The sequence below is a fragment of the Diprion similis genome, chromosome 1 (assembly GCF_021155765.1).
Source record: "Diprion similis isolate iyDipSimi1 chromosome 1, iyDipSimi1.1, whole genome shotgun sequence".
Taxonomy (NCBI): Eukaryota; Metazoa; Arthropoda; class Insecta; order Hymenoptera; family Diprionidae; genus Diprion; species Diprion similis.
The window spans coordinates 11,521,694-11,542,833 of NC_060105.1; the positions used below are offsets into that span (position 1 = coordinate 11,521,694).

At 36.1% G+C, this 21,140-nt stretch overlaps 2 protein-coding genes across 2 annotated transcripts in view; both read left to right on the forward strand.

Annotated features, from left to right (window-relative positions):
• LOC124410639 (prolyl 4-hydroxylase subunit alpha-2) overlaps nucleotides 1-21,140 on the forward strand; it is a 146,863-nt gene that overhangs the window by 26,886 nt on the left and 98,837 nt on the right. The window lies entirely within an intron of this gene.
• Nucleotides 1,001-2,512, forward strand: LOC124409217 (von Hippel-Lindau tumor suppressor homolog). Its single transcript, XM_046886714.1, has 2 exons — nucleotides 1,001-1,230; nucleotides 2,245-2,512. Exons 1-2 carry the CDS (start codon nucleotides 1,001-1,003, stop codon nucleotides 2,510-2,512), a joined length of 498 nt encoding a protein of 165 aa, XP_046742670.1.

Consider the following 21,140-nt stretch of genomic DNA (forward strand, 5'->3'; position numbering starts at 1 on the left):
TACTATTGATCGAAATGTTGCAAAAACCACAAAACTATTTCAATTTATAGTTTTCAATAGCTTTCAACTCCACGGTTTTCACGATATCAATAGTCAAGCTCCGTTGCTCTGCTTAACAGGGCTTGGAATTCTATCGATGGTCCATTGCATTGAATTCATTTCACATCTTTCATTCATTAACTTCAGTTCATTCGTTCGACATATTATATTTGCAATTACTGATTTTTATATTATTTCAATTTTTTCTCATGATTTTCGGATACTTGTTGAAGTTTGGGGCTTTAATAAAACTTCTACGTTTTTGACTTCGGTTCATTTTCGGAAGTGTCAGCTATTTTGGAAAAATAAATCGAAAAATGGTTCTTTCGCGATATCGTCTTAACCCCAAGTCCTAGGATGATGTAATATTTATCGATCTTGTAGAGGATACAAAATAAAATATCCAAAAATCAGACCCACTACGTATTTTAAAAATCAGAAAAAAGCTATGGAATCAGGATTCGGCTTGTTTAAGAAACGATTCTCTTTGGATATTAACGATGGATTCAGTTAAGCTCTAGAAACATTCTTCGAATAAAAATCTTACGGGATAAATAAGATGATAAGAAGATCCCTCTAAATAAATTCTCTTCCCATCATCATATTTCACGCTTAAATTTTCTCCGTTCAATGGATATAACGACAAGAGAAACACACGTGTATTTATGGTGCTTGTAGTGAAAATTAATAGAATATGAAGAAATAAATGACTATTTAAATAAGTGAAATGGGTTTAATTTTGATTTCAGTGCTCGGGCCGTAGTCGAGTATGGAGATTTGAGAAGATAGTTCAGCGGACAGTAAGAAAAAAAGAGATAAAAAAAGAGAGAGAGAGCTCTTGGAAAATTTACGTATTTTATAAATTCCCTGGTCAAATTGGAAAAAAGTTAGGTCTTGTAAAAGTATCGAATATAGAAAGAGAGAAAGAGAGAGATAGAGAGAGAGAGAGACACCCTTCGTCATGAGCGCGGACGAAACCAACCACCGAAATCAATCTCTGCGTTCCATCAACAACACTCATAGCTCCTTCGTAAGGTTTGTGAATACAACCTCGCGAAATGTTGGCGTTTACTGGATCGATTATCAAGGTCAGGCGGTACAGTACAAGGTCTTGTCCTACGACGACCACCTCGACGTCAACACCTTCGAGACACATCCATGGATATTTGTCGATGAGGAGACGAGAGACAGGTGAGAGATTCCTCTCCAACAAGTTAAAAAATCATGCCTTCTTTAACTTTCGGTCATGGGAAATCGAATTTTGGAATCACACTTTGCTTTTGGAGGTATTTACACAATGACGAATTTCAAAGGGGAAGTTCGATGTTCTTTCTCAAAGTATCGACTCTCTAAGCATCATTCATGCTTTCCGTTCACTCCATTCATTGCTGATCACTCGACTCTTGGTGCAGTCACATCAGCCATCGCTTTCGTTGATCATATTCTGCTCACATCTCTTATTTTTTCACGAAATGCCTGTTGTAATATTGTTTCCATAGCGGCATATAGATTAGGTATATTCTTCATCAATACACGGTTATTTGTGTATACCTGAATATTAGGGTGACGCAAAAAAGACGAATATTTTTTTTTTTTTTTTCAAGTCTCGTGTGACAAAATGTTAGTTTTTGACGTTTTAAGTGCCCACTCCAAAGGACGGTTCAAAAAAAATTTTTTAAGAGATCGCTCCACATTTTTTTTTTTTTAATTTTATAAACAAAAAAAAAAAAAAATAAGTTACCGAAAGTTTCAGTTCAAAATTTGAATTTTGAATGGTCGCTCACAATTTTTTTTCAATATTTTGGTGCATTTCTTTAGATCTTTTCGAGCGACCTTTTAATATGAATATTAAAATTTCATAAATTTTTTTTCTTTAATTTAGTAAGAAAAAATCAATAACAATACACCACGACATGACTTAAAAATCAAACAAAATACTGAAAACACAATTTTTTCAATTTAATTTTGTTGACGATTTTTGACATTTTAAAAAATTTGGAGCGATCTCTTAAATTTTTTTTTTTTTTTTGAGCTGTCCTTTGGAGTGAGCTCTTAAAACATCAAAAACTATCATTTTGTCACACGAGACTCAAAAAAAAAAAAAAAAAAAAAAAAAAAAATAGTCGGTTTTTTTGCACCACCCTACTGTATATCTATAAGGTAAAAGTAGAAAAAAGGGTGAAACTTTGAATCTCGTGGTTTTAGATTCAGAGTAAATGCCAAAGACGTCTTTTACCCGGAACCCTGGTTCGCCAAGTACAGGGGGATGCGACGCGAGGAGTTGCCACCGCGGATCGAGAGGACCTTTGTGAGGATAACCCTGCCCATGTACTCGCTGAGAGACCTAGCTTTGCGTGCCATAAAAAAGCTCTTGCGGCTCGATCACCACGCCTTTCTCCTCGAGATACCACGTAGTCTACAGTACGAGCTGGCTTCCATGAACCCCCGGAAACATGACCCAGCAAATCTTTAGCCTAATTTATTTAATCACTGATCCTTGATCGTTTTCCTTTTCTCTTTCGCGGCTTTCTTATTTGGTACACAAGCCTGGAAAAACTGGTAGGATTGCTGAATCTTATAACAAATTTTATAAATTACCTGTTTTACGGTATTACAGCACAGCTACAGTGGATTCTTCATAATTTCTTGTATAGTAGCCTTTCTGATTTGGGCGTTATGCATTTCTGAAACTCTATACAGTCACAATAAGTCTGAATTCAAAATATTTGGCTCGTGGTTGCATTTTGGTTTATAGGGGGTTTTCGATACTCAGGAACTTAAATCTAAAGTCATTTTTGAACTGCATAACCCGGGTTTTGAGAAAACAGCCAAATTTGACGTTTTTTGCATTTTTCTCAAAAACTACTATCGATAAATGAAAAATGATTTGACCATGACCGTCTAGAGCGGGAAATTCTACGTTGAATTATGTTCTCACATGTTGGAAGCAACAAATTGAGAAAATAGAAATATTAATTATCGCCGGTATCTGGCGAATTTTTATAAAATAATTAATTTTTTCTGAATTTGTTAATTCGACTCCATTTCCTACATATCAGAACATAATTCGATGTAAAATTTTACGCTCTACACGATGGTCAAGTCGTTTTTCAGAGGAAAATGTAAAATACGTCAAATTTGACTGTTTACTTGAAACCTTGGCTATACAGTTCAAAAATTGGCTTCAGATTTGAGTTCCTGAGTGTCGTAAACCCCTATAAATAAAAATGCAGCAGCGAGTCTAATATTTTGAATTCAGATCTATTTTGACTGAACTATCAGCTCCAAATATTTCGAATTCAGACTTATTTTGACTCGACTATTAGGTAAAGCTCTCTAACTTACCGATTCTTAGAAAACTTATGGAGAGTCTACCGTATAACGCGAGTAAAAATTTCAACTTAACGCATATTAGTGCTCTTAGCTTAGAAGTGCCCGCGTTTTTATTTGCAGTTATTTTAATAACATTCTATTGCGACATAAATGAATAGGATCTGACACATTAACTTTTTGTCATGTTGGAAAGAGGGTTTCACTTCATACATCAAACCAGAAACTTTGATTGCATGGATATTCCGAATAGTGACATGTCTCCGAAAATGTATAACGGTAATAACAGAATCGTATATTGTATTACAAGTGCAGAAAGTAGGTGATTTCGAGCGTGGTTCGTAGCATGAGCCGAAACGACTGCTGTAATCATGAGTCAGATATCACCAATTTGTACGTGTCCTACACGGTATTTTTGCAATTGTTGCGAAGGAAAGTTTAACTTGAAGAAACATGAATATTATATTCCCGCACAGCTCAGAAATTATCTACTTTCCGCACGCTAAACGTGCGTGCGTCGAAAATTGAACTTTCCATGCATATGGTATAAAAAATATTCCAGAATATCATCTTCGAATTTGTTCATCGTGACTAGTCACAATACGTGATTTTTTTCTCAGGTAAAAGTAAAATTTCATACGATGTTATTTTCCTATGTCGATATGACGAAGACCTGGAAGTTCGTATGATTTTCGACCCGGAGAATCTTGGAAGGTGAGTTATTGGACACTTGAGATGTCCGCATACCTTAATTTAGCTAAGATAGTTCGGAGCAGTTTCTCACATCGGTCTTATTCAAAATTATAGTCGGACCTTGTTCGTGACCAGTATGGTTTTAAAAAGATATCATTATTACTTTAAGTACTATTATTATTATTATTATAGTAAATACAAATCATTATGTATGAACAAAGTTTCAAAAAAAAAAAAAAAAAATGAAACTGCAAACGGGTGTTTTCCGACAACTGGTGTGGTCCAAGTCATATGACAAATATAAAACTTACGAAGTTTACTTAATTCGTAAGATTTTGAAATTGTATAAAATTTTTCGACGCTCCATAAGGAAACGTAAAATTTTTATATTAGTTTGAGAAAAGAATCTGAATTAATCTTTAATCAAGTCATAATAATGACTTTACAAAACAAAATCTCATAAATTACGAATAAAACAGGTATAAAGTGTATTCATAGTTTTAACAAAATTGGAGTGATGATGTATATATTTTTTTTTTTTTCTCTTTTTCATTTTAATTCTGAAAAGTCACAGAAGAAACAGTTATTTTGAACGTGATTTAAATGTATAATGAAGTTTATTTATAAGCTCTGCATCTGCAATGTATAATAATAGTGTATTTTTGAAAAGGTACAATTATATGCCTTTGCGGCTGTGTAGTGTGTAGGTACGTGTATAATATAGTATATATATATATATATAATAAATCTAAGAATTTGTTACTGCCTCGCGTTTTTTTATGTGAACATAATTTCTCTCATCAAATTTGATTGTAAGTAAAAATACTTTAATGAATCCTTCACAAATTTTGAGTAACTCCACGTAACGCCAAGTTTCTTTGAGTTACTTTGCTCACCAACTTTAGATATGACTTGAAAAAAGACCAACTCTGTCGGTAAAAAAAATAAATTATAGTGAACAGATTTACATTCATCAAAAAATAATATATTTTAGGGTAATTCGAATATGAATTAAAAAATGTATCTATAAAATCGAATCATTGATACGTTGGCAAACGTGATTTTATTCGGATCGCTTCGACGTATACTTCAAATAAAATTCTTTGGGTGTTCGGGCCGTGAAGGGTAATAAAAATTCGGTGTTTATCGCGTCTATTACGTTTGCAATATATATCGACACACGCGGTCACACCCTCGTCGCCGGCGTCAATGTCCTATTGTCCTTCTCCGTACGAATTTCTGTTTAAAAACGTCCCTCGTTCAATCTTTCACCTCGACTACACCCAGACGTGCTTCTAAAGTTAATGACGATCGAGCCAAGGGAAACGCCTTCACATCCAGCGACCTTCGCGATAGCGACGCGGGAAGAATTGTCAACCCAGTGTAAAGCGAATATGTCGCCATGGTAATTACGTGGAGGAAAATTATGTGTGAATTATTTCCTATTTTTAGGTCAAACGCATTTAGAGATGGATTTCCTGTTTCTAAACGGATGGAAATCCAAAGAACTGATATCTTGTAGTATCAGGACAATGGAGGAATCAAGGTCGAAGCAAGTTTGCGAAAAATCTTCCTAGTCAAGAATATGGTTTCGACAAAAAGTCATGGAAAATAGTAGAACAGTATATTGAGTTACAAGTGCGGTAATCGGGTAATTCCCGATGAGTGTGAAGTTTGCAGCGTGGACCGCAAAGGTGAGTGCTATAGTCACACGAGTCAGATTTCACCCATCCGCACGTGCGACGCACGATATTCAATTTTTCTCACACCTATAACGGAAAGTTTGATTCGAGAAGAAAAGAAGGCGCCTTACTTTCCAAGGTACAGTGCGTAAAATTGAGTTATTCGAAAGAGCGCATGCGCCAAAGTTGTCTTACCGCACTGTTCGGAAATGGGGCGCTTTACGCACGCTCTACACGATTTAAAAATCGAACTTTTCAGGTTTGGAAAAAACATTCTTTATCGGTCTTTGATGTAGACAGTATCACGTGTCGACTCTTGTCTTCTGACACCGTCTGGGTCACGGCTTTGACAGGCACCTTTCAAGTCCGTAATAAGTACCTGGTTTGGGTTTGCCGCGTCGTTAAAGTGCTTCAGCACGCCTGTGAGCTTCGCTTTTGTTGGCTGTAATCAACCCTTATGCACTATACCCGATCCAACGAAAGAATGGATTTACTTTGCACATCGACGAGTAGAATGAGAAGAAAGTCAGCCTGCCAAAGTGTCACTTGATTTTTGGAGGGCGGCCATTAGGTAACCATTTCTTTTTCTCGATTCCTTTGTCGTCTTTTCGTAACAAGAGCTTAATATCAGTAAAGCGACTTACAACTAAACGTATATTGTAAATTTTATAAAATGGTATACTTTTTTTGTAATCACAAGTACGATGTACGAAAAGTTATGAAAAAAGGAATTGCATTTCCAAAACGCAAGTGCATTTGGTGACCCAATCGATCATCTCAACTTGTTCGTGGAGAAGGTGAAGTGGAATAAAATGTCCAAAAAGGTCGAAGAAAAAGTTTTTCAATCGGCTGCAAAGCTTAAGGCCGCTTAGGTATGTTGAACGATTAAACATTTAAGCAACAATTAATTCATGCAGCTCCTGGGACTTGTCATTATTGTTACCTTACATCGGACGATGCTCTGTTTTCGCAGCTTGTCGTGTCTGCCGGCACCGAGGCACGACTCGAGGCTCTGAAATTTTGCAGTTACCAATTAATTAGTATGGTAATGAGAAGCGAGTTGAGCGTTGCCGTCTCCTGGTTACGGTAGATAGTCAGGAAGGTTCTTCTCCGTTTCGGCGTATGCTTGGCACTATGCAAACACGGGTGTAGTGGAGAGTCATTTGAGTAGTGAAAAGTGAATATGCGAGCATAGCATGAACTCATAATTTGTTCATCACCTCGATTCCATCAACACGCCAGCGGAATTGAAACAATTAAAAAAAAATCACAGACGGTGATCACGTTTGTTTTTATTGTGATTTTATTCGTGAATCTCATGTCGATAAGCTAAATCGTCGTAAGTCATATACTTTCCTGTGTTCTCGAAATGTGTGTTGAAAATATCATCAGCTTATGTGGGAATGAAATCGTCCGTTGCGCGGAAATTTGACGATCTCAGCGTTACCTTGTGCGACCGGATATTACAGTTGTTGTGTATTTGTTGTTTATTTTATTTTCCTTTCGTCCTAGTTCTTGTTATACTTTTTTCTCGCCGGGTGGTCGACGCAGCTGCCGCGCTTGAACTTTGTTCCAAAGTTTCGCTCGAGCTTCCCCGAGCAATAATTAATTGTTTCGTGTTTCGGAGAAAGGCCAATGGTGCTCCACGCCTAAGTAAGTAGTTCATCTATCGGACAGACGGAGTCGATACTATCCGCCGAATCCACCTTATCCACCATCTCACTCTACGAAAGTGTGGCACGGTTGTTGCTCACCACTTTCCAAAATTAATGGAGTTCGAAGTTGGAAATGACGGATGGCACTGACGTAGGATAAATATTATATTTCGAGGGTGAGATTTTCCAGGTCCTCTGATAGCACCTATCACTTCAATACACGGATTTTCACTCAGAAGATGGCCTTTTAAACAGCAAGAAATATGATTTCAACTTATTGATCGTTTCACCTTTGAATATTTTCATTGCTTTTTTGAATGACGTTCATATTACAGCCTACCGTAGTACGTATCTGACGTAGTGATTCGTTCTGAATTCTATGTTGATAGATAAATTCTGAAATTCTTTGTGATTTAGAAATTTTCTAAATTTTTTTTTAAGACTTTTTTTTTTTTGCAAATTGGAACGAAATCTGCAAACAAACTTACGTATTTTTCGTAATCGATGGTTTTTCTTCTTTTTTTTTGTGAAAAGAGTTGGACAGAATTTTGACTTTCTATTATCCTTAAACTTTGTAAATATATTTAAGAAAAACACAGTGAAAATCGCGACGAAGAAAATGAAAGAATTACGGCCCAAAAAATCCAAAGATCGTTATTATATTCTTGTCGATCGTATATCTTCATATACTCGAACAAAAAATTCTTTGATTCTACAATTGCACGGTTTTTAATTACTATCCATAATTGATTTTTCTTAAAAATTATTGCTAGGAGATTTTTCTTGTTTTTTTTTAACGTCCTTCATCTAATCGAGGCTTTTAAAAATGATATCGTTATTTCGCAAATTGTACATTGATTTTGCAACCTTAACTAATCTTGCAGAATAATTCCGAGGCTGCAAAACAATAATATTCCAAACTCCAACTCTCCCAAAACGGAAGATGAAGGTTTTTTTTAAAGATAAAATACCATGAACTACCCAACATGAGAAAAAAATTTCATGGCGTGAGCAGAGAAGAGAATTGTTGAACAAACAGTAAAGTGTTTTTCTTGCTGAGCTGACGCCAGTCTGGGTAATGTTTAAAAACACCGAAACAGATTCCTCCGCCGCAAAAGTGGTTATGTTGATTTGTATTATAATTTAAAAGTACAATGCATAATTAATGTTCTATAATACAGAGGATTTTGACGGACAGTATTTAGCCGTTTTCGTACTCGGTAGATATGCAATTGCGTTGCACAATTTCATACTTTCGCCGCTTTATCCGAATTTGCATAGAGATTGAGAAGGCCTTGCGATCCAACCAACTCGTGGATTCGGAAACCGTAAAAACCATGCAACGGCACCGGGGTAATTTGCAAACGAATGCAAATCAGTCCAAGTCTTTGCCGGAGAAGCTAACCGACAGAATCCCCGAGTATCGCGTTCCCGTAGTTACACGTGCTAGTCATTCTTTTTCGTTTTCCATCTGCTTTCAGTCTCTCCCGCCATTCTGTGAACACTGGGATTTTTTTGTCTTTTGCAATTGAGGTACAATTACGTATTTATACTGTAGAATCGTGGACAAAAACACTTACTTCAACATGTTAACGTTCACGTATCTCTACACCGTGATTCATTTCTCTGGGAAATAATTATCTGAGCTTCCAAATCAATAGAAACTGCAATCTACTGAATATCAAGCAGATCCTTGCAACCGAGATTCAAAAGTCATCGAAACGGGACACATTTTTGCAAAACGGTTGCCTTTATATCGATCACTTTGAACCATGGATCTCAATCCAAAATTTTCGTCATAGTATTGTGTCTTCGTTAATTTCCCTTGGGATTAAAAAAATGCGTAGCACATATAATAAGAAAAACAATGACAATTTCAAATTCTACTTCTAATCATTAATTCGTAACAGTGGAAGTAATTTTTCAATCTTTTTTACAAAACATCCATAAAGTTGACAGTATCCTTTGGCACTTCCTTGTTCCTCGCTACGTATCTATCCACAAGAGATTTGCAAGTAAAGTAGATTCGACTTGAATAAACTTCAAGCGAAAACGAGAAGAAGTAACGAAAAGAAACAAGCGAAACAAAGTTTAATTCCACGGAGTTGTAGAGACAGTGTTTCTTCAATCAGACCTCTGCCTTTTGTCTTCCTCTGGGTTCATCAATTCCCAAGCAAGAGGAATTTATCGAGAGGTCTGCACTCTTTCAGGACCCTATAGACGTCTCTGCATTTCCCCCTTCTTCCAGAAGAGGTCCAATTTTGTTTCGAATAATCTTCGTTATACAAAACACATGGAAGCGCCATTGCCCTAATAAAATTCTTGCCTCATCTCCTCATCTTCTTAATGTCAGCCTACTATGGCAATTTTTATTCATTCCACAGTGTTCATTGGCACACATCTCGTCAAATTGCAGGATAGAAATAAAAACGAAACGACTGGATTAGACTCTAGGTCATCCAATTCAAATACTGTAACTGCTAAAAATAAAAAAAATCTGCATCAGTGCAGGTTCGATCAATTTCCAAACTTCAACCTGTGCCGCCAAAGTGATCTTTCCATTCTCTTCGCTCAATCCGCATAAGAAATCGTTTGAAGACGAATGAAATAGCTATTTATGTGGCATGCCCGTAAACCGCCTATTTTTTTGGCAAGGATAAAGATTTCAGGACGAGCTGAAGGCGAGCCGGAAGCGAGTACTGAAATTATCCGAGCCAAAAAACGGTTTACGGGCATGCGACATACAATATTTTTTACGGTATGGGCATTGAAAAGCAAAACGAAGAGTGAGGTTATGTCGCGATCTGTTCGACGAAGCTACTTTATAAGGCAGTTTGGGATGCGCACTTCGAACTGCGCATCAAAACTGCGGAATAAAGACTTTATTCCTCAACTTTGTTCGCTGCCGTATAAAGCGTCACTTTACGGAACTAAAACTGCCACAAAAAGTGGACTTTTCAATGCCCATGCCGTGAAGAAGAAACGATCGTAGGACCATGCGATACAGATACCTCCCATGAAACTTGGAAACGATTCGACAATTACTCGTACTTCTCACGTCCTACCCAATTCTAGGAAAAGGAAGCTAGTAAGTTTCTGGTATTGTAATCAGCGTAGAAGGAGATCCGCATACCACATCTGTCGACCTACTGTGCACGGTATAGTCTCCGAATGAATTCATCATCTAGTATACGGCTGTTGCTGTACATTCACATCTGATTTCGGATTGCACCACCTAACCAAGAAACCAAGAGACCAAGAGACCAAGAGACCAAGAGACCAAGAGACGGAGTTTTCGTCAGCGGGGCGTGCCGGCTCATCCGAATTGTCATCGTATTGTTCGGGTAGGGAAATGTGAGCAAATACAGGGTTGGAACCAGCACGAAACTTGGACTCGCGTAAACACCACCCGGCGTAGCCCAGGTATAACAACCCATCTAGACGTAGGTTATACGTGGGCAACTACCCGGTGTGTCTACACACGTGCGAAAGCACACAATGCGTTCTACTTCAAATTGCATCTGCGGGACGTTCTGCATGCTCACCGGGGGAATTTGCTCGGAGTTGTAAATTCTAACCGTCTGAAGGATTTTCTTTTGGGGAACGATGTTATCTCTCTACACATGGGGAATCCCATGCGAATCTAACCAACGTCTGACCTTCGCCATTTTTTATTTTGTTCAAAAAAATTTTATGCGTTATTTCAACTCTGAAACAGTGCCCGGAATTTTTTCAAATTTTTCAAAACATACTCAAAATACTGTATTTTCTTTTACAAATGTTTTAACACCAGCCCCATGATCGACCGATTTAAATTTTTTTTTTTCTTTTGGCTTCTATAATTTTTGAATCAACTAAAACGTTTTTTAAAAGGTCTAAAAATTTTTAGGAAAAATTCTTGAAACTTCCAATTTTTACTTAGAACATTTCTATACCAGTTTCGTTATAAAGTTGATCAAGAATAAAGTTGAATCTGTCAAAAAAAATGGACAAAAATCGCTCCATGATGGAAATGGCCTGAGAAAGCTTTAAGTAAAAATAGAAGTTCTGAGAATTTTTCGGGAATTTCTCTACCGTTTAATCAATGTTTTCGTTGACCGAAAGAATCGAGCGCTGAAAAAAATGGAAAAAAGTCGACTCATCACGGATACGATTTTAAAATGTTTAGAATAGAAAATACGGCTTCTGAGAGTTTTTATTTTTTTTTGAAAATTTAAAAACAAGATCCTTTTCGAAATCACTTTCAATACTTATAAATAATTGACCAGTTGTATAAAAAATCTGAAAAAATTCAATAAACCGTTACAGATTTGAGACAATTGCTAAAATTTTTTTAAACAAAATTAGAAATGATGAAATTCGCTGTAAAGAATTACGTCCATAAATTTTTTCGAGAAAGGAGATTAAAAGCAAAAAATTGGTGAAATTTTGTTTTGAAAAAAATGTACCTTTTTCGTCATGATACATCGTATCGTTACCGATTAGTTGTGATAATAATAATCAGAGTCGCCTCGTCTTTTCTGATTCGAAACGGTTGAGGCGAGGCTGTGATCAGATGCTCGATGGAAGAAGCGATAATTTATTCCTCCAGGGGCGAGAATAGACGCGGGGGTCGTAAACGATGTGAACACTGCATAAAGCATCCACGCATCCCTGCTCAGCTGAGAAATGAGATTAACGCGGTCACAGGTGGTGGCGAGATGCCACGAAATTGTGATCCTGGCTCAGGATTACTTGAACCATCGCGTCGCTAGCACAACGATTATCTCGTGTCTCTTTTCCTTCTATACTTATGCTAAGTACTCGAAGACGGCTATTGCTCAAGTCGATATTCCGATTAGACAATGGCGGCTTAGGGGGGGGGGGGGGGGGGGGGGGAGGTTGCCAAAAAAAACGATTTTTGAGAATATTTTTAGAGAATACGGTTAATGCAAGTTTAATTACGTAATATTGTTACATAATAAAGTAGCATCTGAAGAATATTGCGTTTAATTTTCTTTGAAAAATATTAAAAATTAAGCCAATGGCAGTAAATTTTCGCAGGCGTCTCGAAAAAAAGTTGTTTTACGGTGCACCGAATAACTCAACACTGGATTATCTGAAGTCAAAAAACTATAGTTTTTGAGTTTCTCTAGCATCTGTGCAACGGTGAGTTTCTTCTTTTTCTTTTTAATTACTATTATTTATTTCACTATAAAAAATGACCGATTTTTACTCTAAAATTGTTTTTTTCACTTCTGAGTGTTAGCAAAAATTAACAAAAAAAAAAAAAAAATAAATAAATAAATAAATAAAAAACACAACGTTGCAACCTAGAGAAACTCATTATTAACTCGTGAAAAAACTTTAGTTCTTTGATTTCAGATAATCCAGTGTTGAGTTATGCGGTGCACCGTAAAACAACTTTTTTTCCAGGTGCCTGCAAAGATTTGCTACTTTTATTTGCTAATTTTCAATAAAAATTTAACACAATTTTTTTGAGTTGTTACTGTATCATGTACCAATTACATAAATAAACTTGCATTGATCGTATTCTCTAAAAAAAATCTTGAAAAATCGCTCTTTTTTACCTCCGAGACCCCCCCTCACCCCTTAATTGTCATCCACAGTTTTCTTTTAAATAAAAAAGAATCGAATTAAGCCGAGGCCAGAGGATACGATTGCGCTGGGTACAAATCTCGTTGTGAAAAATGGCACGCAACCATTTAAAGACATACGGCGTGTACAGTCAGGTCAAAAATGCGTGAAAATAATTACACATGACTAAACGAAGCTTCGAAGTCACAATTGAGGCTAATCTAGTTTAATCTGATTCGGGAATGTCCGGAAAAATATTGAAGCACTAAATTTTTACTACAAACATTCTAACATCCGATTATTAACAACATCAGAGAAATCATATTATTGTTCAATTATTCCGATGACAAAATTCGTATAATTAATACCACAATTCTAATAAAAAAATAGTCATTATTATCGCGTAACATGAAATCTCTGTAAATTGTCTGAGAAAAATTTTTTCGCCAACTCATCAGCTGCAAAAAAAAATTATAATAAGATTTTCTCAGTTGCAATTCAGTATTTCAAAAAAAAAAAAAAAATGCCATCGTGTCGCAAGAATTTTTTTAGTCGATGTACTCACACGGAGAGGCAAAAATCGTGAAATCAACTAAATTATTACTTTGTAAAAATAAATTATATACCGTTATTCAATTCATACATTTTTCAACACATTTTTATTTAATTTAATTCAATTTAACCTAATTTTATTTCAACTACTTGTGTTGAATTTGCTGTATGTTATTTACGGTTGGACGTGATACCAACATGATAAATACAGCCAAGTCAAATCAACCAAACGAGTTATTCTAACTATATGGTTGATTCGGTTGAGAATTCGACAGTTCCAAACAATATTTAGTTTCACCAACCCAAACGCTTTGCTAAATTATCATGCGGTTGAACGCATGCTATTGCTTCAATTAATTGTTTTGTTGTCATTGAAGAAGACAGTAAAAGATGGAATCAAATTTGAGTTTCTTGAATCAACCCTTACATGCGATTCGCATCCCGAAGAAACTAAAAATGTATTTTCTTTGCCTCGCGATTAATTATAAATACTGTGCGTGACTAAAAGATGTTCAAATTCCCCTAATTACGCTAAATTTTTTTTTAATTATACTTTTGATCATAACCACTCCAAACGATTGTCAGAATTTCCTCCACGAATTCATTCAGCTCCGTCAACCAAAATGTAGTATTTTTCAATCAACTATTCGGTCTCATGAATCAAACAAACGATTAAATAATTAGTGTTCGGTTAGTTGTACCCAGCTTTAATTCTTCCTATTAAATATTTAGTTCCGTCAATTGAGATTTTACAAAACAAACAGATTATGATCTTCGCTTGATAAAATTTATATAATTCGTTGGATCAGAAAGTAGGATATTCGAATCGATCAAACGATTGTTTTCCGTCTCAACATCAACAAAAGTTTTTAGTTCAATTCGTGTAACTCACAAATTGTTGCATTAAGTTAATATTTACTTCGCCACCTTTAACTGCCCTACACAATTGCTGAAAACGAAGATTTTTTTGTTTCAGCAAAACTCGTGTAACCTTTTTCTTCATCATCACTTTTCGACCAGACTGTACATCCCATTTATCCTCGTAATTGAACGTCGCGTGTATCACGTATCGAAACCTTCAGCAACGCTCACACCAAATTCCAGAATTGCCAAGGTTTTGCGTCATACGTTATCGCTGTCGTCGCAGTTGGAGACGTGAAACTCTCGACTGAAACGTTGAGTGAATATCTTGAAACGCGCATGAATAATTTATGCTGACGTGCTCGAAGCGTCAATGTCGATCGCTCAACATTCGGGGAAACGTTTCGGTTAACGTAACCCGACGTAACGTAGCACGGTACAATCGGTAAATATTGAACGTTTGCTCTCCATCCTGTTTCCACCACTCGCCAATAGATTCTCGCTAACGAGCTAACCATCTAATCGAACGTTACACTCGACAATTTTCCGTTTGACGCATTTACGAGAAATCAACGAGTTATAATTCAGCTACTCGCACGAGTGCATTTCTCAACAGCGACGATATTTTTTATTTTTTTTTTAACAAAAAAAAAAAAAAAAAAAAAAAATCCACTTTTTCCTCATCTTTGATCTGGAAATTACAGTTTTCCTCATGCTAATCAAATCCAGGAAATAAAGTTACCGAAAGTTTAACATTCTCGCTTACTTGACTTTGGAATTTGAAGAAAACAACTTAGAGAATCAAAAATACCACAAAACCGTTCCCATTAAAAAATCAATTTTCCCCCCCAAAAAAAAAAAAAAAAAAAAAAAAAAACTATATTTCACTTTGTGTCTACTCTAAAATACTAACAAGTTTCAACTTTTACGCAACTGTACCTACTTCAGAATATTATTCCTATATACATTCAACCTTTGAATGTAAAAATATTACTTCGACAACAAATTTCGGAGACGCCCCAGTCATTTTACGATACTCACTCCCTCTTCTTTGTATAAGTCGCTTTAGCCCCCTCGACGGACTTGATTACTTTACTTCCGTCGTGGCTTGGAAAGAAGTGGTGGGCGGCCAATATCTATAAGATGAAAATGATCGGTAAACTTTACTTGCGGAATTGGGGGATCTTCGATAGCATCGATTCCCGGTATTCTCAAAAAGATATTACCCTCTTTTCCAATAGCAACTGTATACACCTAAAAATCATTCCCCGTACATCATCACTTACAGAATTTTCAATATTTTCATCTGCAAAGACACAGATATGTAAAAAACAAAAAAAAAAAAACTATGGAGATACTGGGGGTTGAAAAAATCTATATATTTAAGTGATTGCAGAAGTTAAATATTTGGAAGAAGAATAAAGTCACGAATTTCACGATATCTAATTATTTATCTTAGATCGAATCACTTTATTTTAGATTTTTTTCATGGAGAATTTATGGCGAAGATGACTTGGGGTCATTTGAACCCTCGTGTGCAGTGTAATGGTTAAAAGCGCTTGAAGGCCTTAGGCCACTCTAGAGGCCGAAAAAATAGGTTTTTTGGGGATTTTTTTTCAGAAATACTACAAAATAAATCGAGATAATAGAAACGTGATTTTATTATTCATATCAGTGACTGCTTGCAATAATTTTTTTGAAGCGATTTATTTCAAAATGGCGGCTGTGCAGCGTTTTTGCGACGACGTCTCCTTTTTTTCGGGGTCTACGGCCGGACTAACAGCTCCTGTAATTTTTTTAATCATAATGAGCCAATGAATTTTTTTGATTATATATAATAACTGCTATAGAAGTACGTAGGATTTTGTGATATATTGATTTTTGGCCAAATGGCGCACTTCTAAAGTGGAAAGTGAAGAACTTGCCTAAAAAAATTGTCAGATAATTGTTAATAACAAATGAACTGCTCAATATAAAAAAAAAATCCTACGTACTTCTATAGCAGTTGTTATATATAATCAAAAAAAATTTATTGGCTCATTATGGTTAAAAAAATTACAGGAGCTGTTAGTCCGGCCGTGGACTCCGAAGAAATGGAGACGTCGTCACAAAAACGCTGCAGAGCCGCCATTTTGAAATAAATCGCTTCAAAAAAATTATTATAAGCAGTCACTGATATGAATAATAAAATCACGTTTCTGTTATCTCGATTTATTTTGTAGTATGTCTGAAAAAAAATCTTCAAAAAGCCTATTTTTTTCGGCCTCTAGAGTGGCCTGATGCCTTGAAAGAATCTAGACGCGGTGGAGAATGATCATCTCTTGGACGGGATAAATGAGTTGGAAATGAATTGGATCAATTGTTGAACACGTACGGAAACCAGCCCCCGTAACTTTGAAAGTAATACAATCGAATTGGCCGGTTTACGTGTTGTACAACAGCAACTACCCCGTTCCCACAAGCGCGCCAGTTCTTGACGTGTTTAAATTTGATTTAACCATCGACCTCGGCGCAAATCAAATTATCTATATATAGGGGACTATTCTCAGTGGTTGGGCGTTACTCCCCTCGATGAAATTGATGCGATTTCCTACGAGCATCAAGCCTCGCTTCAATCCCCACGGCGTGCAAAATTTTTTCACATGTTTGCACCCTTCCAATTTGAAACGACCACTATACATCAGAGTGATTAAAATTTAAAGGCAGGTTTCGAAAACTTTACAGATTCGGAGAGAAACATTTACTTGACGATAGAATTATGGAGGTTTGTTACTTTGAAATTTTGATATTTTATAAAAGATTTTACTTTTACTTAGCATCCTTCATTGCTCATCGCATATAATTTTCCACCGATTTTTTGGGGTGCAAAATTTTTCATCAAGAAAGAATTTTATTCAAGACTTGAACGTTAATACAGCGTTAGGTTGGGTATAAATTTTTACCAAAAATCATGATAAAATAAAATTCAAAGCCAATCTGCACTTGATGTTAAAAAATCCTGTTTGTTTTGCTTGATAAAATTCAGCCTTCTCATAAAATTTATAATCCTGTATCACACCCATTCGAATTGTGTAAGAGAATAATGAAAAAATAAGATTGAAATGGCGTGGCATTGATGTAATAAATACTGTGAATACTGTGATATAAAGCCATGAACATCGGTGTTTAAACTTAAAATAAATAAAGGGAGGTTTAAGGGGAAGGAAATCTTGAAAAATTATAGATCGTCACTCGTGAGAAGAAACCTTGACGCTTTTATGTGACAAGAAATATTGGAATAATATGCGAATCCAGAGCAAGTCGTATCACAAACACGTCCTGCCAACTAAACTCAGAAGTTTTTTCGTTTCGAACCAGCGATTTTCACACAGAGCCCACAAAAGAGAAAAATTTAACGCATAATCTTGTACCTGAAAAAACTAAGGTCCTAGTAAATTTTTTGGTAGATACTATCTATCCAAATGAACAAAGTAAAGGAACCTAAAAATTCTTCTACATTGATTTTCATAATTCACGGTGATGAAGAAAAAACGTCAAGTGTCAAACGGACAAACTGTCCAAACAGAATGTGAAAAATGAATGAATAATAGAATAACTGTCAATATACATGTAAAATGGATATTAATGTTGATTTTTCGTAAGAAGACTCTTTAAGTCGAAAAGATACCGAACGAATCAGCTTTTTTCCTATATACATCTGAGGCTCATTCATAGGGTAATGAACCTTTCGACGTAGACGTGAACGTACATCGTCAAATCTGAGACGCCGCTTTGAGACACCCCGTATATTATGTACGAGCACATTATCCATACGCGGCCGGAATTGCTGAGTGCACGAAATACGCAGGTCTAATTATATTGTCGGCTACGGTGTATCATTCCATGTATCGCATTTCGCTATTGCGCTACACGACTTGTTCCACTTGTAGGTACAATACTCATTCTGCTTTACACCGTTACTTTCGTACATTCATCCGTTCTTTACACGCCTCACAATATCGCAGTAACAGCAAGTCAAAGAATTCGCAAAAAGATATTCCGAACAAGTCTTTGGGAACACGAACTCTTCGAATTGCGTCATCCTTGGCTTCCAGACACGAATATCGAGGCCAGACGAGATTCATTCCTCAGATCCATAAAACGGCACTTATGGCTATGGTTCCTCTCTTCGTATCTGGATCACATCCGTTTTTATAACGTATAACGTACCTACTTAGCTACTCTTTCAGGTTTTTTAGACGCGACGTCTACCTAGAAAATTTTTATTATACCTACGTTATCATCGATCCTCTAATCTTTGAGAGACAAAAAGCTTGCCAATACTGGCTCACAATCAGTGCCTACCGATATCTGATACTGGCATTAACAAGACTTGCACCATCTCCGGCTTACTTCGGCATCTAAGTGTCCTAAGGTGCTTATAAAGACCCGTTGTGCACCTCGAAAACGCGGGGATGCAAAACTCCTATACCGCTCAAGCGATCAGAGTGAAACTTGGGCAATTAATGCCTTATTTTGGCAAAAAGTGGAGCGTCTTTTTACTTTTTCAAAATTTGGAAAAAAATTTTACAGACTGGTTACCACCCACAGAAATTGGTCAAATTTTCACAGTTGCACTGAATGGATCGAACTATCTGGTATGATGCCACTCGGCGGTGATAAAACACACATTTTGAGCCCAATCCCATCAGATTTGATAGTGAAGTGACGAAATGGCAGCTGATCTGGTTTTCGATTACGAAGTACACCGAAATCTCATTTTGGTGACATTTGTCGGTAATTTTTTACCGACACTACACGCATACATTACCGGCATGCGCGTAATGTCGGTAAGAAATGTCGCCAAAATGAGATTTCGGTGTACTTCGTAATCGAAAATCAGATCAGCTGCCATTTCGTCATTTCACCATCAAATCTCATGGAACTGGGCTCAAAATGTGTGTTTCATCACCGCCGAGTGGCATCATACCGGATAAATCGATCCATTCCGTGCAACTGTGAAAATTTGGCCAATTTCTGTGGGTGCTAACCAGTCTGTAAAATTTTTTTCCAAATTTTGAAAAAGTAAAAAGACGCTCCACTTTTTGTCAAAATAAGGCATTAACTGCCCAAGTTTCACTCTGATCGCTTGAGCGGTATAGGAGTTTTGCATCCCCGCGTTTTTGAGGTGTACAACGTGTCTTTATAAGCACCTTAACTCGAAGCTACACCCAAAGAAAGCTGCGAAATACAGAGTCATTCAAGGTTTTCTCTTTCCATGGATTTTCCAACTTTGGCTTCTTCTGACTGAACTTCTTTACATGGAGTTGCAGTTTTACTGTTTGATGTCGTACTTTGATGATAATGTTTAGTTTACGTAGCATTTTTATCGATTCTCTGCAATTCCTTGAACAAAAAACTCGCCAGTGTTCATTGAAATTCTTCAGTTTTTGGACATCTCAATATTTTAGCCACAAGTTTTTAAGCTGGATGAGAATTCCGACTCAATTAATTTCAAGTGACCTTAAAGATATTGTGATCAACGTACTGAAACGCTAATTTAACTAGGTTGGTTACGAAACTTAACCGAGCGCTTCAAATTTATGAAACTCATGCAAATACGAACTGGTGTTGCACAGAGATCCTTAATCCTCGTTTCGTTCTCATTACCGTAGTATACACGAGAGGTGAATGTTGGCAGTACAAGTAAACAAAAGAAAATTTTTTTCCCCGCCCGCAGATCTTGCTTATCCGATTTGCACTTTGCCTATTTGTTTTTAAAATTTTTTTTCCCACTGTTAGGCTGTTTGATTGCCCCAATTTCCGCTCAGTTTCACACTTACTGGTGAACTAGATATCAAGATGGTTATTGTTCTTCTTGTAGATACAATTTTGTAACAATTGTTTCCACAGATGCTCAACGCCTTTTAAATCTGATGAATATGCATCTAGATATCGAAAGACTTCGTGTTTCATCGACAGTGATTTCACAAATTATGTTTTATACTTATAATTCGTGGTGAAGGAATAATGTAGTTAACAGATAACTGGGTTAAAGAAGATCTTCTGCGATCATACGTGTTCATCGTATCAAATATTTTAGGATACTACAAAGGTCACGGGAATCGAGTCATCCTACTCGCCTGCAGCAAGCAGGAAGCTCAACTGACAACCCATAAAAAAGTAATACAAATTAAAATTGAAGTAAACAAAGTTTCGTTAATCCTTTGATTCAGACATTATTGTGCTGAGTCAACTTTTATAACGAGATAGTATTCTGTGGTTTCTGTAATCGCTGATTACGATTCTGAAATCTGATTTCAAAAATTCAAAATAGCGGATCCAATATGGCAGACGAAAATTTTTAAATTTATCGAATCCGGTCGGGATTTTTGGGGTCGCCGATTAGATTCTTTCGATTTTTTTTATGTCCGTCCGCCAAATTAGATTCGCTATTTTGAAATTTCTAATTCCGATTCCCAGAAACTTATAATTTATGCAAAATATGTATACATATGTATAAAGGGGTAACTTTCGCGGAAATAAATTATTCTTTCAATTTTCACAAATTTTTTTTTTTTCACTCAATTTGCTTTCAACAATAATAATTTACATATATTGCAATAATTACTGTACAGTATTGAAAAACTATTTCTATATTGTGACAAAAATACGAAAAAAACCGCAAATAAATATGTTAAAAACTTTTCTAAATATCCAAAAAAAAGAAAAAAACTTTCACCAGCTCTTTCATAGTAGTCTTTAAAAAATT